Here is a 26840-nt window from a genome sequence, read left to right as displayed (position 1 = left end):
TGCCCCTTTCCTTGAAGGAAAAGGAAGAACCCGAAGAGCTTAGTAAGAGGCATGAAATTGAGGCTGGTCAGTACTAAAACCCACTGTTTAATAGGATTTGTTTAAATTATGGTATTTAAATTTTTTAATTTTTTCCCTTGCATCTTCATACTGCTTTTAGTTTGAGACTCGCTTTTCTGCCAGTTTTAGACCACTGGGCTTCATTTGCTATTTATGGCACACTTTGGCTAAAGATATAATCTCTTATTTTAGTGACATTTTTACAATATGCTGCACATGAACTTGCTACCACGTTTTTTTTCTGGGAAGCCTTTGTAGAAAGATCTGGGGAAAGATATGAAATTTGATGGCTAAAAGGAAATCCACATATTAGGTTTTTGAGCTTTAGTACTCTTACCCCTACCAATATAGAATTGGTTATTGACAGTTCGAGTAATTTTTCTTAGTCTGGAAATATTTAAATTTTGTTCATTGTTTTCTCAGTTTTAAAATGTTTAGAAAAGTTATAGTTCTCTTAATGTTCAGTAATCTGAAACAACTTCGAAGTCTGTTTGCTTAACTTACATAGAAAGAGTATGGATCTTGATCTCTTGATTCTTCTTCAGCCAACACTGCTCTGTTTAGTTAGGTTGGTTGGTTAGTTAGTTTCCAAGTCAGCTATGTACTAAGATGATTCTGACGGATCCTTTGCTCTGCCCCACCTGGTCTGCAACTTTTTTAATGAAAGTTAATAAATTTACACATTTATATAGATGCACATACTTACAGTACACATTTATATGCTTTAGAGTCTATCTTTTAGAAACTTTAAGCGTCACCTCATTGGTTCTTAAAACAATTTCGTAAGGGAGGGAGAATAGTTTTACCTTTTGATAGAAAAGGTAACTTTAATTCATGGAAAGTGACAGCTCAGTGAGGTCAGCTTGTAGAATTCAGTTTAAATCCAGGTATTTGGACTCCTTGAGCAGTGGCAGGTTAGATACCAGTGATGGCTGAAGGCATTTAGGAATTATAAATGTCCAGAACTTCGAGGCAAAATCAAAATAGATTAGGAGTAATGACAAGTCAGTGATATCAGATGAAGTAATGGAGTCTGTTTGATCAGGCGTCAAAGTATATATGACTTTTTTACATAGTCTATCAGAATTAATCAGTATAGTTGTTTAAAAGGTTTAAAGTAGAGAACTTTTATAAAGTTATAATACTCAATCAGATATAAATAATTATAGTATGCAGTTGTAGAATTGCTGGAAACATCTGATTTCATTCTGCGAGCATGTGCTAAGGGAAATGTAAATACTAAATGAGACCCTTACCCTTCAGGTACTTAAAATTTGTTAAAGTAAAACACACACAAATATTTTACTGTAACAGAAGATAGAAGGTATGAAACACATAGTTGAGATTGTAACAAAGTGAGCTGTCTTGGGAAACAGGAGTATTGCTAACAGTCTTTAAGTTAGGTCTGTTGAATATACAACATTGCCATTAAAAAAGAACAACCCTGTAACTTTTATTTTTAAAGTCTATCAATGTAAACTCTCCTCTCTGCTTTACAATGGAGCTTGAATTCGTAATGTGATGTTAAATGTTTTGCATAAACACAAAACCAGCCAAGTGCATTAGGATATAATATAGGTTAAATTAAAATCCTCAAGGCTCTGGGGCCTAAAGTAAGACTTCTGTATTACTGAAGTTAATTTCTTCTCAATGAACTCTATTATGTGGCTATTAATCTACTTTGAGATTGAAAGGATTAACAAGAATAATACAATTACTGAGTGTCAGGAACAATACCTGACTCATTGAAAGTGCCTGATAAGTTTGCTCTCATTATTATAAGCTAGTCTTGTCTCCTAATAGGATAATGATTCCACTGAGTAATAATAGATAATATTTTCATTCTGTTTAATATGTGCCAGGTAATATTCTAAATATTTTACATACACTAACTCATTTAATCCTCACAAATAACCTATGAAGTAGATACTTTCCTGTTAGACATAGGTGGGAAGCTAGATTCTTCTGCATATACTTGAGAATCATCTTGTCAGCTTCCCTGAAAAACTGTTAGGATTTTGATTGGCATTGCATTGAATCTATAGGTCAATATAGGGACAGAATAGATATCTTTATATAATGTTGAGGATTTGTACTCAGATGTTTGAGGTATCCTTTTTTTAGGTAGTCTTTACTTTCACAGTTTACATGTCATGTAATTTATAGTAACATTGTCGATTTTTTTCTAAGTTTTCCCCATGTTATCATAAATTGTATTTTAAAAATTAATTCTATTTGTAGCTGATGTACAGAAATGCAGTTTAATTTGTTTATATTTATGGTATATTCAGTCACCTTGCTGATGCTCTCACTATTTTCAGTTCTTTGCTTTGGATTTTTCTATGTTAACAGTTAAATCATCTCCATAGAATAAGTTGTATTTCTTCCTTTTCAGTCTTTTTACTTATAATTTTTCTTGTATCGCTTTGGCTAGATACTCCAGTACAACACTGAATAGAAGTGATTGTCATGAGTATCTTTGTTTTGTTCTGATGCTAAAAAGACTCTTTTTAATGTTGGTCCATTATATTTGGTCCAGCATATTTGCTGTCAGTTTTTAGGTTTTGTAAAAAACCTATTTATCAGTTTAAAGAAGTTACCATCTGTTTCTTGATTACTGTATTTTTTTAATGTGATTTTAGTATTGAATTTTATTCAGTGCTTTTGTTACATGCATTGATGAATCTTTATTTTCTTTCTTCTTTGTTAATATAGTGCATGACATTAATAGATGGTCTAAGGTTCTAACTTAAACTTTTTCCCCTGGATTCCTGAGATTATCTCAACTTGATCATAACAATGCATTTTAAAGATACTAATGAATTTGGTTTGCTCTTTATTTTAAATATTCTTGCTCCTATGTTCATTTTCTTGTGTGATTTTTAGATAAGTATTCTATTTTCTAGAAGTGTTTGTGTAAGGTTGAGTTGTCTTTTCCTTGAAAGTTCAGTAAGACATGCCTGTAAAAACATTTAGACCTGGTGCTTTCTTTATAGAAAGATTAACTGATGATTTATTTTCTTTAATAGTGATAGGATTATTCAGATTTTCTATATTTCCTTTTAAACTTTTTAAAATTCTATTAAATTTCAATTTAATAGAATAAAGAACTCCCATGTGCCTATTCCTTAAAGTAACTGGTATTTTTCTTTACCACCTCTCCCCCTTTTTTTTTTTTACTGGAGTATGTTAAAGCAAATACCAGATATGTTATTTCATCAGAAACACTTCAACATCTATCTTAGTTCAAATTATTTATTTTAACATACTGATATATTCTGTTATCACTCCCAACAAAATGAATAATTTCTTAAAATTATCACTCAGTCCATATTTATAGTTTTCTGATTCTCTTAAAATGTGTTTTTACAATTGATTTGAATCAGGATCCAAACAAGGTATTTTTGATTATCAAATCTCTTGCTAGATAACAACTCCCATTCTCCATTTTTTTGCCCTTTTATGCCATTGATTTGTTGGAGAAACTGAGACATCCTATATAATTTCTTTTTGATTAAGGTTTGGTGAGTATTATCTCAGGAATTTATCCATTTTTGTCTCTTTTCAATTTTTTTTTCACGAAGTTGATTAGTAGATCACTTTGTCCTTTTCTTTTCAGCTTTCCCAGTTTGTCTTTTTTAATCTGAATCTTCAAAAAACTAACTTCAGTTGGTTGATACATCTCAGTTGTATCTATTTTTTTTTTTTTTTTTTTGATAATTGCTTTTACCTTTGATTATCCTACTGTTCTTTTTCTAACATAGTAACTCGGATACTTAAGTCATTAATTTTTAGTTTTATTTTTTAACATAAGCTTTTAAGTTTTGAAATATAATGTGTTTATTACTCAGTTTCTTTTGTGATTTCCTCTTTAATTTGTCCTTTGTGTATCTGTATGTTTTTTAAATTAATGGTTAGAGATTTTTATTTTTCTCTAAATGTTCATCACTAAAAATATGCTGATGATGGAATATTTCTTGTATACTCCAGGGGAAAAGTAGAATGCAAAATCATTCATAAAGCATGTATGATCCTAGTTTTGTGGTTATGTAAATAGAAATAATTAAGGAAATATATTAGTATATTAATTTTCTTTGAGTAGTGATTCAGGTAAATTTTATTTGACACTTTATTTATATTCCAAAACTATTAATAACACATTTTTATGATGGATGGGCACACGTGACTTTTCAAAAGGAAAGAAAATAATTCTGTAAAAGTCTAGACTCTAAATCATGTCCTGAGATCCTGGGATACGATTTAGTTCAGTTAAAATATGACCAGACTGTTTAGTTGCATTGGGCATTGGGCAAGGAGTTGGTATATAAGTAATAAGACTTGTCCTTCCCAAAGAGCTGTAGTCTGAGTGTATGGGTGGGGAGAGAGACAGACACACTAATAATTTCAGTGACATGATAGAATTCTATAAGGAGACACAGAGGAAGAGTTGTACTTAAGAACCAAGATTAATTGGACCGAATTGTTCATTTAAAGTAATATCTTGTCTTCAAGGGATGGACTATTTTTTAGTAGGATAATCAGTTGTAGATTCATATATATTTATTATCCAGTAATGCCTTTTTAATGTAAAAACTACTTGAAGAATTAAAAGAAAACTAAAAGACCTAAATCTGATGAATTAATACTGTCAACCAGGAACACTTTTGCCCTTCCAAGGGACATTTGGTGATATCTGAAGACATTTTTGGTTGTCATAAATGGGGTGTGGGTACTAATGGCCTTGAGAGGAGAGACTGGGGATCTACAGAGTATCTTAAAATCCACAGGACAATCTTCCCTTCCCCCCACAACAAAGAATTATCTAGCCCAAAATGTTTAATAGTGCCAAGATTGAGAAACCCTGGGTTAATCTATAATTTGCATCCTCTTTGGGTGGGAGTGGGGCAGGGGTAGGGTGGTTTGTATGTTGTTGAAGAAGCTAGAGGCATGGTTTTATATCCTATTCCAGCTAAGTTAAGGAAAACTGTAGGCTGAGGTCAGGTAAAAGCAAATTCACCAGCAGATCAAGGACTATTTTGTGGTAGGCACTGTGGTAGGAACTTGGCAAAGAATGTTAGACAGCCCCTGGCTTCATAGAGCTCACACTGAATGTTCTGCAAATGGCGGGTCTTTTGTATCAGTTGTCTTATTATTATGAGCTGATTTAAAAGATTTATTTTGTTCTGAGTTTGTGTGTTGGTAAATTAAATTTTAACCTTTTCTAAGGAATCTTGGACTATTATATAACTTAATCATATATATTTTTTCATGGCTATCAATACAAACTTTTGTTAACTCGTGTAATGGGTGTTATACTAATATTTAACCCCTTTTTCTTTTGCTCTTATATTAAGTACATTCATAAGTGTTTAAATTTGTTGGCATAACCAAACATCCAATTTTTAAATATGTAGATATCAAAATTTTTTTTAGTATGACATGGAAAGTTGCAATAGAAATAGATAATATTCCATGGAATGAAGCTTAGAAATGTAATGCTTATCAAGAACAAAATATAGAGCAATTTGTAATTTTGATTCTTTCAAACTTTGACCATAATCTTTCTTCTTGCTTTTAGATTTTGGCTCTCTGTTTGACTTGGAGCACGACTTACCAGATGAATTAATCAACTCTACAGAATTGGGACTAACCAATGGTGGTGATATTAGTCAGCTTCAGACAAGTCTTGGCATAGTACAAGATGCAGCCTCTAAACATAAACAACTGTCAGAATTGCTACGGTCTGGTAGTTCCCCCAACCTCAATATGGGGGTTGGTGGCCCAGGCCAAGGCATGGCCAGCCAGGCCCAACAAAACAGTCCTGGATTAGGTTTAATAAATAGTATGGTCAAAAGCCCAATCCCCAACATGGGCATGGGCACGAGTGGACCAAATCAGGGTCCCACGCCGGCTGCAACAGGTATGATGAATAGTCCAGTAAATCAACCTGCCATGGGCATGAACACAGGGATGAATGCTGGCATGAATCCTGGAATGTTGACTGCAGGCAATGGACAGGGGATGATGCCTAATCAAGTTATGAACGGTTCAATTGGAGCAGGCCGGGGGCGACCTAACATGCAGTACCCAAACCCAGGCATGGGAAATGCTGGCAACTTAATGACTGAGCCACTGCAGCAGGGCTCTCCCCAGATGGGAGGACAAACAGGATTGAGAGGCCCCCAGCCTCTTAAGGTAAGTGCAGATTTGGTTTGTGTGCATTATCAGTATGTTTTTTTTTGAGTGTTCCAGTGTTGAAGGGAGGGCTTGAGGTTGGTTATTCATTTCTTCAGTGTTCACGTTTAATCTTTTTACATTGTATAGCATTTTCCACACAAGGATCTTCTGTATTATCACAAAATTTGTGAAACTCTTTAAATAATACATTTATTTTACAACAGAATGATATCGTATACCTTTATAGTTTACTCTGAACAATTACCAGCTAATTCCTGTTCTCTATAGTACAAATATTAGAATATTGTCATATTTCTAAGCCCACTTTAGCCTCCTTATACAAACCCAGTTTTGAGATAGCTGGCATTATACTGTCTTTAGGTAGACTTTATTTATTCCCACGGCTTGGAACGCTCCTGGTTTTTAAGATATATTTATTTATTCTAAAAGGTTTGTTAAGTGTTATTTTTCCTTAGTAGTTGATGGAAATTAAGGTTCATTAGTTTACTATGAAACTTCAGTTATCATGTGTTCCAGTTAACCTGATTTTGGCCATTGTTTGAAAGTCTTTTTTTTTTTAAGATCTACTTTCTTAACTTTATTAGTTAAGGAATGCTAAATATGTTTTTAAAAACCTTTAAAATGTGTACTATATATAATTAAGACATTATAAACCTATATTTGATGCTTGTTCTTCTATATTTTTCATATATATGGTATACCTTTTTTTTTAAATAATAGAGTTGCCACTGCCTGGCATGTAGTTAGTAAATGTTTGATGAAAGAAATGGCTTGAAAGATATTACTGGAGATGTATAACATTTTCACAAGGAGTCAGGATCAAGCTTTCTGAGATTAAGATACAGGAATGAATCGAGTTCAGGGACTGAGGTTACATGTAGATGTATGAAAGCCCTTAATTTTTTTTTTTTTTAACTACACAGTAAAGAATATTGACATTAAACTTAGGAAAAGATTCTATTTGGCATCCCTATGTACTCTGTAGATGCTCCCTTTCTGGCACTTTTATGTTGCTGTATCGATGTGGTTTACTTAGAATATTTGGAGTGAGAACCAGAAACGAGGTAAAATATTTATTAGCTACCTCTTCTAGGTTCTAGGAAGTTAGTTATGAAGAGTCCCTGCCAATCCCTGTGGGGAGAGCAGGGGTGACAGTAAATCTTCACTGATTGATCAGATATTTATTGAGTCCTAGCTTTGGTGCTGAAGGTATATTCATTACTTAATGGAACTTAATTTCTAGTGGGCACATAAGATAAACATTTATACTATTCCAGGTAAATGCTATGAAAAAAAAATTAAGGAAAGGCTCATTAGGAGAATGGCTAGGTTGGGAGTAGGGTACTGTTCTATTTATAATGTAAGTCACAAATTTTTTGCATTGACATTGAGGAACTGGATATATAGCAGTGAACAAAACAAAAAATTACTGTCCTGTAGAGCTTTATTTTCATGAGAAGGAGGAATTAAGATATAAAAACTTTATTATTAAAATATTTCCTTGTTTTCAATGAGTTCCACCTATATTTTGTATTTATAAGTTGGTACTTGTAAAGCACAGTGGTGCCTGACACATAAGAAGAGCTGTGAATGTTTAGTAAATGAGTTTTCTAAAGTTACAGAGTTACGGAGGTTTAGGGTGAAATCCCCAATGAACATACAAGTAAGTACTTCTATTAAAAAAAATTTTTCTCTTTATGACAAGAAAAAACCTTTTCTGTATTTTCCTATCGAAGCTGAAAATAAATTCAGGTCAGAGTGTTCATATTGTTGGTTAGCAGTTGCTCTTCGCTGTACCTGGTCCTAAAATTACCTTATATAGCTGATTATATTCATTGCATTTCTTCCAAAACTCCTAAGAGTTCTGGTAATAGTTAAGAATCAGCAATTAAGACAAGGAAGTTTTCATTGAGACTTGATGACTTGAATCCTGTTGGCAAATGGCAGTGACATGTACACAGTGCTTTTTAGGGACAAATCTATGTTTCAAAATGTATAGGCAAGTTCTAACAATCTTCCTAAAATAAAGCCTGACTAGTGATGGTTTAAGGGAAAGATTTGGGTCATACCCTCTTTTATACTAATCTTTAATTTTACAGTCAGCATGAAATAACAAAAGAATGTTTTATGTCTTAAAGTTATTTCTGACTGATTCGTTCAGGAGGGCACAGTGAAAGATAGAATAGTACACAAATTTTGAACCGTACCTGGTTTAGAATCTGGGCTGTACCACAATTCTCTTCAGCTGCATTTTGCAAAGCTGCTTGGTTAAACCATTTCATTCACTCTCCAGTAATTTCACAAGATACTGTATCTGCCTCTTCAAAAATGCTGGTTACAAAAGAAGTAAAAGTTTTTGAAAATTCTTTTTTTTTAATAGCCGTCCTTTGTGTATGAAGGAAGAAATGAAGTTAATGAATTAAAGCATCATAATTAATGGTGTGGAATATGGAGCTAAGCTGCCTGAGTTTAAAATGGACTCAGCCACTTACATAGTAGCTATGTTACACTGGGCAAGTTGCTTGCTGTACCTGTGTTTTCCCTTCTGTATAATGAGAGTAATAAGGGTAGGTGTAATCTACCTCATACAATTGTTAGAGAACTAAATGATATAATAAAAGTAAGCTCTTTATGAGCGGCATGTAGTAAGTAAGCACTTATTAACGTAGTAGTAGCAGCAGCAGCAGCGGCAGATACTTAGTATCATTGTAGTTCCCATACTGTGATGTTAAAACATTTTTATGGACAGGAAGGAAGTCAAAATCTATATCATGCAGTTAAACTGCTGTATTTAGAGGCATAGCTCTCAGGTATAATGAGGGAGATCAGATCAGCATACTCCATGAACTGTTGGCCAGAAGGTATGGGGATGCTACTAATAGAGACTCGAAGGTTAATAATATTACAAATTTGAAAGAAAAATTTTATTTTCTTTGGAACTAAAGACTTTTTATTCAAGAAGTGGTCATTAATATTCTGGAGTTTTTAATTTTTGTTTTTTGTAGAAAATACAAAATAAATCTGTTCTATAAAATAGCTTATGATTGTTGACAAGATCCAAAATATTATTAAATAACAATATCAGACAGTATAATCTATCTAAGTTAATATTAGGCTCCAAATGCTAAGGATCGCCTGAATATTAATAGTCATTTAATATATGGGACCATTAATCCTAACAACCTGATGAATTGAAAGTTTTATTTCCATTATATAGGTGAGGAAATAGTGGGAGGTGTTATAGAGAGCTCTTGCCTTTCTGAACTACAAGTCCATGTTATTCATCACTATAGTATAATATCATTCTATTATTCATGTATTGATAAAATCTACATAGCTGAAAATAAAGTTTTTATGATTGCTGCAACAGCATTCACCTAACTTATATTCTTACTGTGCATGATCAATGTGAGGCTTAGACCTATAAGAGCAGGAGCCATGCCTGCTTTCTGTAATCTTGCCTTAGTGATCCCTGGACCTTTCACCAACACAACCCTGGAGCATCTTTGTGTGTTACTTTTCAGTTCTTATTCTGTGATACTAGAAGGGGGGGGTGGGGCGGGAATTCTAACTGCCTTTGTTCTGACTCCAGTTACCTTACAGGCTATGAAAAGGTATGTGTTTTCTCGCATCTGGATAGATTCATATCCAAATTTTATATGTTTTGTGACTGATGAAATTGATGTTAATGACAAAAACCAAAAACTCTGAACTTCATTCAAATAAATATTGGCCTTAGGAATAATTTCCTTTTTCCTTCCTTTTCTCTTTTTTTAAACATTTTTGATGAGGTAGGAGCTAATACCGTCAGTTCTGGAGTTCTTAAAATTAACAGTAGTTCTTGATGGTCTTTGGCATGTTGATGTTAAAAAGTCTTTAACCTGTAAAGTTAAAGCAAGAGCAATGGTCTGTTGCATCTGTTTTAGAGCTTCAGTGTCCTTGGATAAGGCAAGGAGTGAAGCAGATAGTACCAGTTAGAGATCTATTAGTGTAAGGTAGGGAGGAAGAATCCATGTTGAGACAGAAAGGCAGGTCTTAAGTACTATATTCTGATGAATTTTAAATAGGAGGACCTTACGCCCAAATTTACAGTCAAGATGGATGTGCAGTATCAATTTAAGAGATACAGTTCCTAATGCGGTGATGAGGCCCCTTACACTAAGACATTAGTATAGGAGTAATGATAACGAGTCTGAAAAATGATGTTTAGAACTTGGCGTAGGTGCTGAGAGATTCCTAGTCTTCCGTGTTTTATGAGCATACCCCTCGTGCTTAACGTAGTGCGTGGCATATAAGTTGGGTACAGATACATGACATGGGCATTTATCAAATCCAGTAGGTAGTGGGAAATGTCTGAATGTAGTTGAATTTTGGTTTTGTGTGGTGAGTCTAGGGAGTCATACATGTCGTATTGGTTTGTGTTACTGTGGTGCCAACAAGTCTGTTAAGGGATTTTGTCCCTGCATTAAATGTTCCTAAACTATTTATTCTTTATATTATGGGAACTGCTCTTTATTTTCCTTTTTAGTTATCAGTGATTGTCACTATTGTGTTTTCTTGTGTTCCTGTGTTCCCCCAAGTTTCTGCTTTTAATATATTGAAAACTTAGAAACAGCCTGTATAGTCCGCTTTTTTAACAAAGAAAGAAAATTAGCCCCATGCAGGTTCTTTTTTATTTTAGCTGCCTGGAAATGTTAGTGGCTTCCTGGTCCTTTGCTTTTCCAGTTTTAGGTGGTTATCTGTATTGCTGTGGTCCAGGTAGGTAGTGGGTTGTTGGACATCTGGATCACATTAGCTGTAGAGAAGGGAACAACATCAAATAACTACAGTGTAGCAGACATTTAAGTACAGTATATTTTCTGTTATGTTTGGTGAAGCAGGGGTTGGGGAGATAGAAAGGGTGGGGACAGGGAGATTGGTTGTATTTTTTCTAACACTGGCTGCAGAACTGTGAGGGACACAGTAAAACAAAAGCCTGAAAGTCTGTTGGTTAGAGTGACCACAAGTCGGAAGTGAATACTGCCAGCTGATCAGCAGTCAGTGCAGTCTGTGTGTGTATTTGAGACCATACAGTCTGCTAGAGAGTGAATTTAGAGTTTGTAGGTAATGAGTTCTGATTGAGGAAACAAGCAATGTCAGGAACTAGTTAAAACTCAATTGGTATAGGCATGTAGTGTTTGAATAAAGACATTATGCTTATTAAAAAGAAACATTAAGTCAGCTTACAAATCTCAGCATTTTATTTATGTAAATAATGGACTCAATTAAAGCATAATTTATTTTCTGTCTTTTATGGTATGCCATGCAGGTTGTGTGATAGAGTGGCTTTCATTTCATTCATGTCTCATGAATTTCCCTGCTAATAGAAAACACAATTAGTGAAACATATCTCCCCCAGGTGTAAAAGTGCATATTATTGAAACTATATTAGTATAATTATTAGTACTTTAAAAGCATACATAGCAGCAGTAGTTGCAGCCACATTTGAAACTACCAAAAGAAACCTGAACTTGCAATTAAACCTATTTCTATATTTGATTGTCCCTACAATCTTACAAGCCAGATACACTTAGGAAATTCCATTTATTGGAGACTGAATCATTAAGTTTTTTATTATGGATGCTTTCCATTTATACCACCCCATTCTTACGTGCTTTGACCCAAACCATGCCACTTCCCTCAGTCTCATTCCCTGTAGTCATTAGAACACTAGGCAAGTTACTTAACTCCTAGTCTCTAATCTCATCTGGAAAATGTGAATGTAGTTAAAATTTTTTTTATTATTTTGCCTTTCCACTACAGACAAACCTGTGAACTGATAAACGTTTTATATTCATGAAAATTTGCAGAGTGTAGATACAGCATGTGATTTAAAGAACTGAATTTTGTTTACAGAGGTTCATGTAATTTAGTTTATGACTTTTGTAATTTGTTTTCCTGAGTTAACGAGCTCTTTTGTCAATCACATTTAGGGGGATGGAGTTACAAAGATAAATTTAAGATTCTTTCCTTTTTGTGCATGGTTTGGGCCCAGATTATTTTATCACCTATGTTGTATTATAAATAAAGGTATGAACATTTGTGTCAGGGTAGAAGGAAAAAAGCTCTTTAGCTGGCTAGGACAATAAACAGATGCTTCACACAGGTGGTAACTTTTGAAATGTATTTTAAAGAATGAGTAGACCCTGCAGCTGCTGCTTAGTTATAGTTGTACCAACTGAGTAAGCAACAAAAAAGTGAAAACCGGGACTGCCTCTTTGTGAAGTTACTATTTTATTTCCTTTATAGATTAGCATTCAGAAATCAAATAGGAACAGGGGATGTGCCACTGCCTAGTTTTAAGGGAAAGAAAAAACTTAAAGCAAATGCTGAAGGTTTAAAAAGCATGGTGCCCTCAGATTTGCAGGTTTTAATGTGTTTGGGAGGTAGTGGGATACTATGCAGGGTAGTCGTCAGCCCCCATGCACATCATGAAGATCTAGCGTACCATGTTTTTTTCTCTTAAGAGAATTGAATAAGTGTGGACAAGGCAATAAAACCTATTGGACACAAGTCTGCATAAGCTGCAATGAAGGGCTTGAATTAAGACAGTGACAATAGGCATGTATACATGGGAAGAATTGGGGCGGGTGTTCAGAGGTAGAATTTGATTTTTTTTGTCGTTAGTATTTTTATTTTTTTAGATAAGGCAACCCTTGGTTGACCTCACAGATTGCAAGGACCCTGTCAGTTTACAGTCCCTTATTTTTTATTTTCTTTTTTACGCCTACAGCACCTGGTCTTCCTAGGTGGTCTCCCATCCAAGTACTAACAAGGCCCGACCCTGCTTAGTTTCCGAGATGAGACAGGATCGAGCTTGTTCAGGGTGGCATGGCCATAGTAGAGGTAGAATGTGGACCCTTTGATAGAATTGAATCTGAGGATAAAAGTCTGCTATACCTCCTTTTAATTGGGCAGTAGCTGTAGTTTCTGTAGTTTCCGTTGAGTGTTCCCTGTATGTTTCTTGTAGGCAATGATTGAGTTATAGTGAGATCTTATATGGAAAATAGAATTTTAAGTTGCATCATTGTTATCACCAAAACCGTTGGCTTTTAAATAATTAATACTGTTTCAATTAATCATTCTATAATATGATGTCTCCAGATGGACTTACATAAACACAGGGTGGGGAAAATTTACTTTTTAAAGTATGTAGAAGTTGCAAAGAAAATCAAATTACTTTTAAGAGCCAAACAGGTTATTTAATGAATTCTGAAGTCTGCAAGCTCTATCTGAAGAATTCAGATTCAAAAAGTTTTAAAACACTGTGCCACCATGTCCTTAAAAAAAGGACATATCCCCCAAACTACCAGTTTTCTACCTATAATTTATATAAACAAAATGCCTGGAATAAGCATTCAAATGCTTTAACATATCAAACTCTATAATATATTTAAGAATTAGATGACTTTTACTGAGTTGAATTTATTAAGCCCCACAGTTTATATATTAAATGAAAGTGCATTGAATGAATTAAAAGTGGAGCTGAATGACAAACCTTGCTTAGCAGATATAACTACATGAAGATGCTTACAAGTTTTTCTGAAACACATTTATCTCAAATACATACAAAAAGTAGCTCTGTAAATTTACTGTACCTGAGGCCCCTAAATCTTAATCTTAAAAATCTATTTTCATAAGCATACTTCCAGAGTTTTCATACGTGCAAAGGATTTTCTTTAGTGGGTTTTTTTGTTTGTTTGTTTTTGGTTTTTTGTAATTTAGGGAGTGGAAAAGGAACAGTAATGTAGAGAATGAGATTTAATTTTTTTCTATTTCATATTCTTAGATGGGAATGATGAACAACCCTAATCCGTACGGTTCACCATACACTCAGAATTCTGGACAGCAGATTGGAGCCAGTGGGCTTGGTCTCCAGATTCAGTCGAAGACTGTACTACCAAATAGTTTATCTCCATTTGCAATGGACAAAAAGGCGGTTCCTGGTGGAGGAATGCCCAGCATGGTAGGTAGTAATCTATCTATAAATTTGTCTTCAAATTGGCATTTTAGAAGGATTACGTTAAACTTTCATACTTTCTGCTATATACACCATGATGAAATGGATGGCCCCTATCATTGAGGCTTTTGTCCACCTTCCATTTGCTAGTCCAAATAAGAGTAAGCAGGGCTGATTAGTGAAACTTTTAGAGGTCTGCCGTATTATACAGCTTCTGCGTGTGAGCATGTTTTTAGGGTAGGAAAGTAGAACATGTCTCCTTGGGCAGAACTCTGGCAGAGGATTCCAACTCCTAATGAACATATCTGCTGATTTGAATCTGATACTACTGCACAAAAGGAACTTCCCTCTCAAAGCTACAAGTTGTTTTAAATGGTGATTTTTGTTAATGGGGGAAAATCTCCAAAGCTTCTAACATTGCTATTTTTCTAAAGTAAAACTATATCTAATTGTAAATGTGTCAAGTAGTCCTTCTTCACTTTTGGAAAAAATTGTCCTATAAGAATTTTATTTCTCTTTCAGATGTTTTTATTTTTTGCTTCGTGTTTTATATTCATTGAATGCCTATATTTGAATCTGGAAAGTGAGGCAGTGGAGGTATAAAGATGAATAAAACATGGCATCTCTGTCCCCAGAAATGTTTACTTTTTTATTGGGGGGTGGGGGGGGACAGATTCCTTCCAGAGTTTATAAAAGCTAATTTTTCACCCATCTAAAAGGCGCTGCTTCCCAAGAAGCTCCTCATTGTTCTTCAAAACCATACTTGGACATGCTCTTCACTACCAATACCTTGCTTTTCCCTCTCCCACTGGCGTTTACCACATCCTTCTCTTTTACTTTCTCTGTATTATATATTCTTTGCTTATATCATTTGGTAATGTAGTAATGTGTTTTCTTATTAAATTGAGCTGCTCAATGGTAGGACCATTGTTTGTTTATCTTGGAATCTCCTGTGTCAAAAAAAATGGAGTCTGGCTTATGGTAGACTGCCCTTAAAGGTTTTAATTGAAAATGTCTAGGTCCATTTATTTTTAAAGAGCATACTGTGACACCTAACATTAACTGTGTCTTTACTATTTATCCCTTAGGGCCAACAGCAGGCCCCTCAGGTCCAGCAGCCAGGCCTTGTGACTCCGGTAGCCCAAGGGATGGGTTCTGGAGCACACACGGCTGATCCAGAGAAGCGCAAACTCATCCAGCAGCAGCTCGTTCTCCTTTTGCATGCCCACAAGTGCCAGCGCCGGGAGCAGGCTAATGGGGAAGTGAGGCAATGCAACCTTCCCCACTGTCGCACAATGAAGAACGTCCTAAACCACATGACACACTGCCAGTCGGGCAAATCCTGCCAAGGTGAGTGAGTTCAAAGGGTTTGTGTGCTCAGCAATTAATATTTACATCAGAGGGAAGAGAGAAAATATGATCAATTATATTTTGAGACTCCTTTACTGATAATAAATGTCCAGCTCTATATTAGGATATAATAAGATCCAGCATCATTTTGTAAGGATGTAGTAGGAGGAGGAAATTTTAAGGACTTCATTTTTGTGATTATTCTTATTGACTTTGATTTGCCCCAGTATAGCATACTTTAAGTATTATCAAGGGTTTGCTATCATGCGGCCAATACTGAAAGAGTTTTATATGATAATACAATTTTTATATTTACGGAGTCATTAGAAATCCTGTGTTGAATGTAGTAAATTGCACATCTTGGTTGCAAAGAATTTGGACTCTGGAGCCACACTTCTTGATTTTGAATCCCACTTTTGGGTACTCTGTGACTTTGTGCAACTTAACAACTTTACCTGTTTTCTCAACTATAAAATGCAAGTACTGATAGCTACCCTATAGGGCTATTATGAAGTTGAAATGAGTTAGTAACATTTGTGGCACTTGTTAAGTGATCAATAAGTTCGCTGATAACTAATGTAAAAATATAAACTGCATTTAAAAAAAATCATTTTCCTTTTAGTGGCACACTGTGCATCTTCTCGACAAATCATTTCACACTGGAAGAACTGTACAAGACATGATTGTCCTGTGTGTCTCCCCCTTAAAAATGCTGGGGATAAGAGAAATCAACAGTGTAAGTGATTAAATCTTGTGAAGTTTTCATACCAAAAGTAGTCTTAGACTCTCACCAGTGCAGTTGATGGGATTTAGAGTACTTGATTAACATGAAGTTTCTCAGACTACCTAGTGCTGTCTGTCATACTAGTTTGTTTTCACACCCCATTAACTTTATATTAATGAGGTTAGAATTAAACTTTTATCGCCTAAAATAAAATCTAGAAACTTAAGTAGATATATATATTCTCCATTTTTAAATTCATGAAAACTTAAAAGATCATTGCTTTGACATGGGCCAAGTTACTCTTCTGTGCCTGTGATATAAATATGTAGATAATTAGAAATTAATTAAAGAGGAAATAAATGGAGATTATTTTTAGAAGCTTGGGATAATGAGTAGCTTTTGTTAGAGAAAAGACAAGTCGAAGTAGAAAGATTTAAGTGGAGATACCACACGTGTACTCTAGGAACAAAACACTAAGCAAGCATTTAGGATTGAAAGACAAATTTGGAAATATATATGCAGCATGTGAAAAAGGAATTAAATTTTATAAACTAATGAAAAAAATCATAAATAGTTCAGTAGAAAATTGAGACTAGGAAATAGACAATTCACTAGAGGGAGGAAATACCAGCAAGTTCACTATTAAAGTAAATGAAATAAGGTACCATTTCTCTCCTGTCACATTGGCAGAAGTGATGCTGCCTGGTGCTGGCATTTGTATGGCTCTGAGGCATTCATATACTGATTGTGGAAATGTTGATACAGCCTGCAGAAAGGCTTTGGGGTATTTTGGATTAAAAGCCTTTGCATGCCAGTGATCCCCTTTGACTAGTCAGTCCTGCATCTAGAAATTTTTTCAAGGAAATAATAGGGGGAAAAGATACATGTACTGAGATGTTTCACAAAACAGTAATTTTGTGTGTATGTGTGTGTGTGTTTTCATTTTAATTTATTAAAACATGTTAGTCTTTTTTCTTACTATCTTTAATGTTGTGATACCATTTCTTTTGTCTTCTCTAGCCATTTTAACTGGAGCACCAGTTGGACTTGGAAATACTAGCTCTCTAGGGGTGGGTCAACAGTCTACCCCCAGCCTAAGCACTGTTAGTCAGATTGATCCCAGCTCTATAGAAAGAGCCTATGCAGCTCTTGGACTACCCTATCAAGTAAATCAGATGCAGACACAGCCCCCAGTACAAGCAAAAAACCAGCAGAATCAGCAGTCCGGACAGTCTCCCCAAGGCATGCGGCCTATGGGCAACATGAGTAAGTGTGTCCTCTTACTAACAGATGTGATCTTACTTGTGTGTGTAAATGCCATGTAATATGCAGGATTAACTCCTATTTGAGTTTCTATGTGTATGTATCTGTTTGTCCTCCCCCCCTTTTTTTGCTGTTGCATGATTAATTTTTTAAAATAATTTTTTAGAAATTGCCATGTAAAGTTCCTATGTAATCCACATACCAGAGGTAATTGCTGCTGGTTTATACTCTTCTAAATACTTTTCTATATATGTGAATTTATAATTCTAGAAAAGGATTCTATGTGTTATATTCTGTAGCACACTATTTCTTTAACAGAATGTGGACATCTTGCACTTTCCATATCCATTATATCCTTTTTAATGGTTGAATAGTATTTCCTTCCATAAAACAATCTGACAGATGGACATTTAAGTTTCTCTTTTAATTTTAAACTGCACAAAGAAATTGTGTTTTGGCTTGAAGTTTTCTTTGGTTTGAAATGTGTATAATTGAATATGGATATAGTTGATATAGATTTCCATATATGTATCTGGCAGCAAGATTAGTGTGCCTTTGGAAATAGTTTATTGAAAGCATTTGTTTACCTAACCTTTTTCTATGACCTGACTGAGGGAAGGGGAAGAGTGAGCGGTGTTGTAATATCCTAACTTGGGGTATTTTTTTCCCTCAAATTACATAAAGGACATTTGCTCTGTGATTATCCATTTGCCATTAGGCAGTTGAACATCTGAGCCATTTTGTTTAAATAGTTAGGTATCTAGCACTGGTAATTCCATGACTTTTAATATTTTGGCTCATTCTAAAATTGTTCTTGGCGGTGCAATTCTTCTGTAAAAAATGGTCTGATTCTGAATAATCTACCCTGTCTTTTCCTGTGAAATCCCATTTCATCCTCCTTGAGAGTTATTTAAAATACACTAGGTTCTTCCTTCATAATCGTTGCAGGTTTAAAGTAAGGAGTATTTCTGCTGACTTCTTTTTCCCTCAGAATACATTTTTTCTCCTAAATTTTAATTTGGAATTTTCAAACCTACCTAAAAGTTGTAATTTAGTAAAGACCACATATATACCTTTACCTAGGTTTACTCATTTTTAACATTTTTGCCACATTTGCTTTGTTTGTGTGGACTTGAGATATTCTGACACTTGACTATTTCAGCATATATTTCCTAATAATAATGACGTCCTTCACCATAACCACATACTATTTACATGCCTGCAAAATTTAACATTTGTGTCAGTAATGTCATCTAACGTGTAGTCTGTAGTTTCTCCAGTTGTTCCCCAAAGTCATTCAGGGCTTTTACATTAATTTTTGTGTGTGTGTCTTTTGTTTCATTTAATCTAGAAATCATCTCAATCTTCTTTATTCATCGCACATTGACTTTCGATGAGCCCTGTAGATGGTTGTAGGTTGTCCCATAATTTGGATTGTCAGATTATTTCCTAATACAGTTGAACCTTGGAACAACATGAGTTTAAACTGCGTGGGTCTCCTTATAAGTGGATGTTTTTCAGTATATACACAATCAGCCCTCCATATCCTCAGGTTTCTCATTCGCAGATTCAACCAACTGCAGATGGAAAACAGTACTTTGATTCGCAGTTGGGAATCTGCAGATACAGAGAGCCAACTATGTATCGTCTGTGCCATTTTATGTAAGAGACTTGAGTGAGCGACCACAGATTTTGGTGGAATCAATCCCTTGGAGATATTGAGAGATGACTGAATTTTAGGAGAGTCAAAAATCACTCGGATTTTCGACTGTGCAAGAGTTCGGCACCCCTACCTCCCTACCCATGTTTTAAGGATCTACTGTAATTAGTTCCGGATTAAACATTCGGGATGAATGTGTTATGGGTGGTGGCACAATTTCAGTATAAAAACTTCTAGGTAGTCTTTATTTACCTTTAACTAGTCGTCACGGTATCCCTATTCTCTTATTGCTGACCTTCATAGTATTGGTTAGCTATCTTTCAGCTATTTTATGGAAATTCTGGAACTATTCTGAGTTTTGTACGCTCTTCTAAAAGTTTTCTATCTCACTTACTTGGTAGATATGATCTCTATTTTATGCTCCCAGGCCGTAGGATTGTTAGAAAAAGTATTTACGTTTATGTCATATCTTTACCTGAGGTGTATATAGTACTAGGTAAGACAAAGCACCTAAGCAAACGTTTATACTGACACTTTCATGGGAAAAATATATTCACAGTAACAGCTTGGTATTACAAATGTGTCTCCCACTGTGGCAGAACTGTTGTAATGCTAGAACATTCTTAGTTATAAATTTTAGGTATCTATAATTAACAATGGCATTTGAGTAATTGATAAGCAGCATTCATTCAGATGTGCTGATAACGCAGTAAAGGGACATGGTCTCTATTCTGAAAGATTTCTAGTCTGAAAGGGCAGATAAGTGATTAGGCAAAATTACAGGATCTCTATTATACTTTAGAGTATCGAGGTTCTGTAGCACGGAGGGGAAGAGAGAATCTTCGGAGCCCAAAATTAGAGCTTTTAACTGTAAGCCCTCCATGGCCACATTCTTAATCTTCAAATTCCGATTGAATTCACTGATTTTGTAAATATTTTTTTAGTGCGGGCTTCCTCCTAGGGCTTAGAAAATAAAAAATAGATTCTCGCTGATTTTTAGGTGTCATGAATTCTCTTTTTGTTCGTTTTTTTTCTTTCTGACTTATTCTCTGGCAGTACCAGTAATACCTGACTTCCTACAATTTTGTATTCTCAAGTGATACTCACTCTTAAGTCTTAAATAACATCTTCTGTAAGGATATTCCTTCTCAAATTAGGACTTCTCCATCATTTGAAATCACTGCCAAATATTAATGGGCCTGGAGACCTTGGAGAGAATGTTTTACTGTGTTTCAATGTGCCACCAGGCAGTAAGATAAGCAAATTAATATATACTTTAATCACTTTTTTTTTTATTTCATCGTACTGTTGGCACCAATAAAACAAATCTATGTTAAGTGTACATAACTTTTCTAAAAAGGAATATTTACACATGCAGTATTCACAGTGACAAATACAGAATTGTGGACAAATACAACTCTTTTCAAAAAGACCACTTGCAGCAACTCTGTTTCAGTGCTGGCCTGATGCTGTCACAGAAGCAGAGTTCTCAGCATTTTAGAAGCATGATGAAGGCAAACAGCATTTTTCCCATTAAACATTGTTTATAAATCTAGTTCATTATTTGCACTTTAGTGGGAAGTTTTTTCTCTTGTTTTTAATGAAAATACAGGGGTATATTAATAGAATTGTATATCAAACGTGTTTTATTTAACCACATGAAAACCTAGTTTAGTGTGAATATTGCTGTTGGGTGTTTATTTTAAAAAAACTGAATATTCATTAAAATTGTTAATTGAAGAAGTAATATATGCACATAGAGCTATTCAAACCAGTTTGAAGTATTCAGTTAAAAATGTTTAACTTTAACCCAAACACTGCCTTTAATTCCTTCCCTAGAGATCATCGTACTTAGGTCTCTCCTGTCCTTACCTAAATTGTCTGTGCTTTTGAAAGCATTTGCATGTGTAGTTCACTTCTCTTAAGCATTTTTGGTTCTGGTTTTTTGCTCCTTTTAACTTCATTGTACTTAATGTCTGTCCATACATATTATAAGCATTACTAAGAAAAATATCAGAAGTGGAACTCCTGACTGAGTCAAAGAATATGTGCCTGATTTTTTTGTTTGTTAGCAGTTGCCTCATAGCCTTCCCAAGAGTGTGGCAGTTTACACACCAGTGGATTTTCACTGAATATGCTTCTTTCCCCAAACTCTGCTCAACCCTGTTATACTCAAACTTTAAAACGTTTTCATAATTTCATACATGAAAAATGTATTGCTTTAAGATTCACAATAAGTGCAATCGAGCATATTTGCATTTGTAATGTATTTTTATGTAAATTGCCTTTCCCCCTTTTTTGGATGGATTGTTTTTACTGGTTTTAAGGATACTTCATGTATTGGCCTTTGTATATGTGTTGCTACTTATACTGCTAATAATTATTTATTATATATGCTGCCATTGTTTTTTTCCCCTGATTTCTCATTTATCTCTTTGTGTTGATCATTTTAATTATTTCTCAAATTTCTAAATGTTCTTATGGCTAATGAGTTTTGGGTCTTGAAATGATAAAACTTTCTTGTGCTGTTTTCTTCCAGTACTTTTATGGCTTTTCCTTTTTTTTTTTCTTTGCCTTTGTTGTTGTTGTTGTTGTTATTGGTATTTAAAATAGTCTCTCTTGTTTTTTGTTTTGACCTAGATGCTAGCCCTATGGGAGTAAATGGAGGTGTAGGGGTTCAAACATCCAATCTTCTTTCCGACTCAATGTTACATTCAGCCATAAATTCTCAAAAGTAAGTTTTATATTTGTGCCCTGTGTTGTGTTTCAAATACCCATTAGAATTTCTTAGAGTTTCTTTAGTTGCTTTGATTTGAAGATACTCTTAATGAATAAAGACAAATGATATTTGAGTTCATACTTTAGACTTTCTGTATAACCTATTTGAAATCAAATAATTATCTAGGGTAACCTACACCTTTCCATATACAGTAGGAAGTTGCAAGTATGCAGCTACTTAGAAAATGAGTTTGCTCTATCCTATGGTTAGGAATTAGTTCATTGCCCAATGGATTCCCCGGGATAAGCTGTGATAAAATGACAGCACAGTCTTATTCTTATAACACAAGACTTAAGTCTTCTAAACCCAAGTCGTCATTCCCCACTCCACACAATGAAATGTGGGTAATGGTTTCCCTTACACAAGCACAAACACACATACACACTATTCCATCCCCAAAAAACTTCTTTATGTAAATAGTCTTGTCATAGTGTTTTGGACCCATTGCAGTCATCACTGTCAACTCTCCTTGTATAAGATCTTCTTGCTCCCACCCTCTTCACTAAAACTATTTCACGACTCCTCTTTAAAGCCCAATGATGAGTGAAAATGCCAGTGTGACCTCCCTGGGTCCTATGCCAACAGCAGCTCAACCATCCAGCACTGGAATTCGGAAACAATGGCATGAAGATATTACTCAGGATCTTCGAAATCATCTTGTTCACAAACTGTAAGATTATAGGCATGGCTTATTCATAAAGAGTTACCTGTCAACATGCTTCCAATCTGCCAGGCAATTAACTGCAAGAGAATATTATTGATTTTTCTATATTCTGGCTATTGCTGCTGATACTTATGCTCCTGTGGCTTTCTTACTTCCTATTCTCTGCTTGTCAACTTTTTCACCATCATTTGTTAGTCTTTCAGCTTTGACACTGTGTGAACTAGTCTGCCTAGTGACAGTAATAAATATATATTAGTTAAAAATTCATTTTCGTTTCACTGCCTTCACGAAACTTATATTTTAAAAACTAGAGCTCAGCTTATTAGAATATGTCAGTGGCAACATTTTTTTATCTCTGGTAAAGCTTTTATTATGTCGACAAATTGAATCTGGTAATGTTGTCCTCTGGTCCTCCAAATGTGCACATATAAATAGGTTGTGAAATAGTTTGACTGTTTGTTGCGAAGATATATGCCAGGCACTCTGCCTCATAAACTCTTAAATAACACTTAAAAAAATAAAGTGGAGAAAGGAAAATGGAGTGGGAAAATGTAACGTTCCCGATATCATAAAGATGGAGCTTGGACTTCACTGATCACAGAGCTTGCACTTCAAACAACACTCAGCGTTTTTATTCTTGGAGAAAGCAGTCTTTTCATTTCTTCTCCACCTAATAGAGGGGTCTCATTCATTCCATCCATATTTTTTATGGGCTTAGAACCATGTGGCTTATCTTTTCTTAATTTACTTTTGTTACATTAGCCAATTATACATGAATATCATTTAGGAATTCTAAAACAGTAGCACTGGAAATGGACTTTGACAATAAGGAGGAAACTCCAAAATTTTAATAAAACTAAGAAAAGGAATAGCCAAAACAAACTTATTTATGATAATCAAATTGTTTAGAAACTCTTATTTAACAAACATAATTACTTGAGGTTGATCATCTAACTTGATGTTAAAAGCTTATGCATGTGGATTTTTAAATTTTTTACAAACTCAAATATTCTGAACTTGCATTTATTTCTTCCTCATCTGGTTCCTGCAAGTACTTTACTGAACATGAGACGTCCAAATGATAAAATTAGTGACCGGAAATCACTTTGTCAGTCTTGAGGAACACTCGTGCCAAGCGTTTTGTAAGGAATGGCTAGACAGTAAAAGACATTGGATTTAGCAGAATTTGCATTTCTGCCCATCTTTCAAGTTTTTGATTTTTCAAGATTTCATAGTGACGATTAGGTTTTATTTTGCTAAGCTGAGTAAATTTAGGAGAGTAGAAGGATCTAAAAGCTGTTGCTACTTGATACCATAACAAAAGTCAGGTTTCCTCACTTCATTATTCAGGTTGCACAGTATAATTTTTTTCCTCCACATTAGAGTAACCGGCCAGAGAGTATATTTATGGATTCATTTCTTATGTTTTGACCAGAAAAACCTTTCGTTTACTATAAAGAGAGTTTCATTTTGATCAATGTATTTTATATTTGAGCACATCCTAGCCCTCATTTTTTTTAATTTATTTTTTATTTTACTTAATGTGTACATTGTACAAAAATGAGGAAATTCTAATCAGGAAAACGTTTAAAAATACTGTACATTTTTCTGTGGTGAGATCAAAAAGCCGACATGATGTAACAGTGGTAGGATTTTTTGTTCTTAGCGTTCAAGCCATATTTCCTACTCCGGATCCTGCTGCTTTAAAAGACAGACGGATGGAAAACCTAGTTGCATATGCCCGGAAAGTGGAAGGGGACATGTATGAATCTGCAAATAATCGAGTGAGCACTTATTTTTTTCTATATAAAGTTTTTCTATATAAATTTAGAAATTGACCTATTCTCGTTGCTTAGTTTATTCCTCTTTGTAACACATATTTCAGAACATATACTTTAGCTATCCTGTCTTCTTCTCACTGTGCAGTCAAGATAACAAAGTAATTTTCTTAAAGTATATGTCATCAAAATCTTACATTTTTCCTTTTAATAATACAGTGCACTCATGTGGCACTTTATCTCAGTTGTCCTTCTGTCAGCTCAGAAAGTGGTTGAGCTGTTTCCAGCTCCGTGCTATTTTCACTGGAATATGGTGAATCAGCTGCTTAGTATTTTGATCTCAAGTAGTATTGCAGTTTCTCTACATCACTTGAACTTTCTTCCCTAAATTGGCATTTCTTCAAAATGTAGTGTATCCTTCCATGGGCTATAAATTGCCAGCACGTAATTTGTAAACTTACTTTGAGAGGTCATGCTTTACTGTGTAGGCTCATAATAAAGCTGCTTTTCACACGATCATTCCAAAATGATCCAAGAAAGGAAATTACATTCTTTTCCCTTTTAGTTTCTGCCTGCCTCTTTAGATGGAGCTAATATCTGCTATTAGTTCATTTCACTTGATGGTAGTTCCTTTTTTTTCTCATCTCTATATCTTATTTCCAAAATTCAAAAAGGCTGAATATTACCACCTGCTAGCCGAGAAGATCTATAAAATCCAGAAAGAACTAGAAGAAAAACGAAGGACTAGACTACAAAAACAAAACATGCTACCAAATGCTGCAGGCATGGTGCCAGTTTCCATGAATCCAGGGCCTAACATGGGGCAGCCACAACCAGGAATGACTTCTAGTAAGTGTTTTTTGTTATGGTGTTTTGGAAGGAAGTTGGTAATAGAGTGTTTTCTCACCAGAGTCGTTAATTTGCATTAGCTTATGCAACTGTTCTGGACTTTTTGAATAACCCTTTTTTTGCCTTGGCCAAGAAAACAATTAATTCTCTAATAAAAATGGTAGCTTAACAGTATATATTTACAATTTCTGGGTATGGTACTTAACAGTCTTGATAATCTGGCATCATTTTTAGAGCCCAGGATATTCTCATAGTGACACCTAGAAAACGATAGCCCACAGGTTTTCACTGACTTGCAGTATGGTAGGCAGCCAGTGATGTAGACTGAGCAGGCTCAAAAGCCCCACCAGCTTTTATTCGTCCTAAACATACAACAGCATATTAGTTATACTGACACAATATGTTCAAAGGCTAAGAACAATTTTATTAAAGCATTTTCAGTTTCACTGTTCTAGTTAAAGCAGTCTTCTTGACTTAATGAATTATTAACCAGATGGCCAAGATGATTGTACATTGCCTTAATCATTGACTCATTAGTAGATTCCAAGCAGTAAAATACAGTTACACAATAGTAAGACTACAGTCTGTTTAAATGATGTGAAGAAAGGCTATGATAGTGAAAAACCTGTATTTATTGAGTCAGGAAAGCCGAGTACCTGATAGGTAGCTCTAGCTAAGCCAGTAGGTACTTACCAGCTCTTATGCCATTAGTAGATTATAGGTGGGCTGTGAAATTCATCCCCCTCAGGCCTTGAAATGTGGATTGCCACTGGCCTAATTTAGCAGCTTCATTTGTTAATTGCCACGTGCTAGATGTGTTTTTTTCCATTAGGCCGTGATGTGAAAAGAGAAGGGCACCAGCATCTCTGGCAGGGGAATAGTACATTTGGAGGCCCGCTGGTAAGGGAAAATGCAGATATCTTTTGAGTAGGTAAGAGAGCAAATGTTCAGAAATGAGAAAGTCAAGACTAGAGTTGAGGAGACTGCTTCAGTGCTGATGGTTTGAATTAGGGCAGTGGCCAAGGTAAAGAGACAAGTAGACAGATTTGAGATTACTTGGGTGTGGTAGAATTTACTTGAGTTCTTCAGAAATTTGAGCCAAGTTTAAAATCTACCATATTAAATTACTGTCTTACGTTAGAGTAAAAACAGTACGGTATAACCCAGGTGGGAACAAATATTAGTAAAACTGAATTGCCATAAGTATATGTTGACGTTTAGCTTATACTAAATCTGACATTTTGTAGAACGAGATCCCTACTTACCATATACACAGAAATTAATAGTAGAAGAATCGAAAGATGTATGCCTTAAATAAGAAACTGCAAATATTATTTAGAATATTGAAGAAAATATAAACTGAATTGAGAAAGGTCTCTAAACTAGATAGGACCTAGAAGCTTTAAAGAAAAAAATGACAACCATAAACATAATAATAGGCTAGGAAAATATTTTCAATATTAAAGGTACTAATTTCCTAAATAATATTTACTCGAGGGGAAAAAAAGTTGAAACA

General features: G+C 34.8%; 1 protein-coding gene and 1 pseudogene across 3 annotated transcripts in view; one reads left to right on the top strand and one right to left on the bottom strand.

Moving 5' to 3' along the window:
* EP300 (EP300 lysine acetyltransferase) overlaps positions 1–26840 on the top strand; it is a 69092-nt gene that overhangs the window by 11335 nt on the left and 30917 nt on the right. For all 3 annotated transcript variants that reach the window (XM_039863365.1, XM_039863366.1, XM_039863364.1), the window contains 9 exons: positions 5639–6255; positions 14087–14263; positions 15346–15607; positions 16230–16343; positions 17352–17597; positions 21895–21988; positions 22566–22703; positions 24364–24481; positions 25150–25324. In XM_039863365.1, the coding sequence (XP_039719299.1) occupies positions 5639–6255; positions 14087–14263; positions 15346–15607; positions 16230–16343; positions 17352–17597; positions 21895–21988; positions 22566–22703; positions 24364–24481; positions 25150–25324 (1941 nt within the window). The remainder of the gene's footprint in view (positions 1–5638; positions 6256–14086; positions 14264–15345; positions 15608–16229; positions 16344–17351; positions 17598–21894; positions 21989–22565; positions 22704–24363; positions 24482–25149; positions 25325–26840) is intronic.
* On the bottom strand, positions 13022–13140 carry LOC120603016 (uncharacterized; annotated as a pseudogene).

Source organism: Pteropus medius, unplaced genomic scaffold (assembly GCF_902729225.1).
Source record: "Pteropus medius unplaced genomic scaffold, Ma_sr-lr_union100, whole genome shotgun sequence".
In the NCBI taxonomy this organism is placed as follows: domain Eukaryota; kingdom Metazoa; phylum Chordata; class Mammalia; order Chiroptera; family Pteropodidae; genus Pteropus; species Pteropus medius.
The sequence above is the reverse complement of the archived record's forward strand: the minus strand, read 5'-3'. Positions and strand labels throughout refer to the sequence as shown.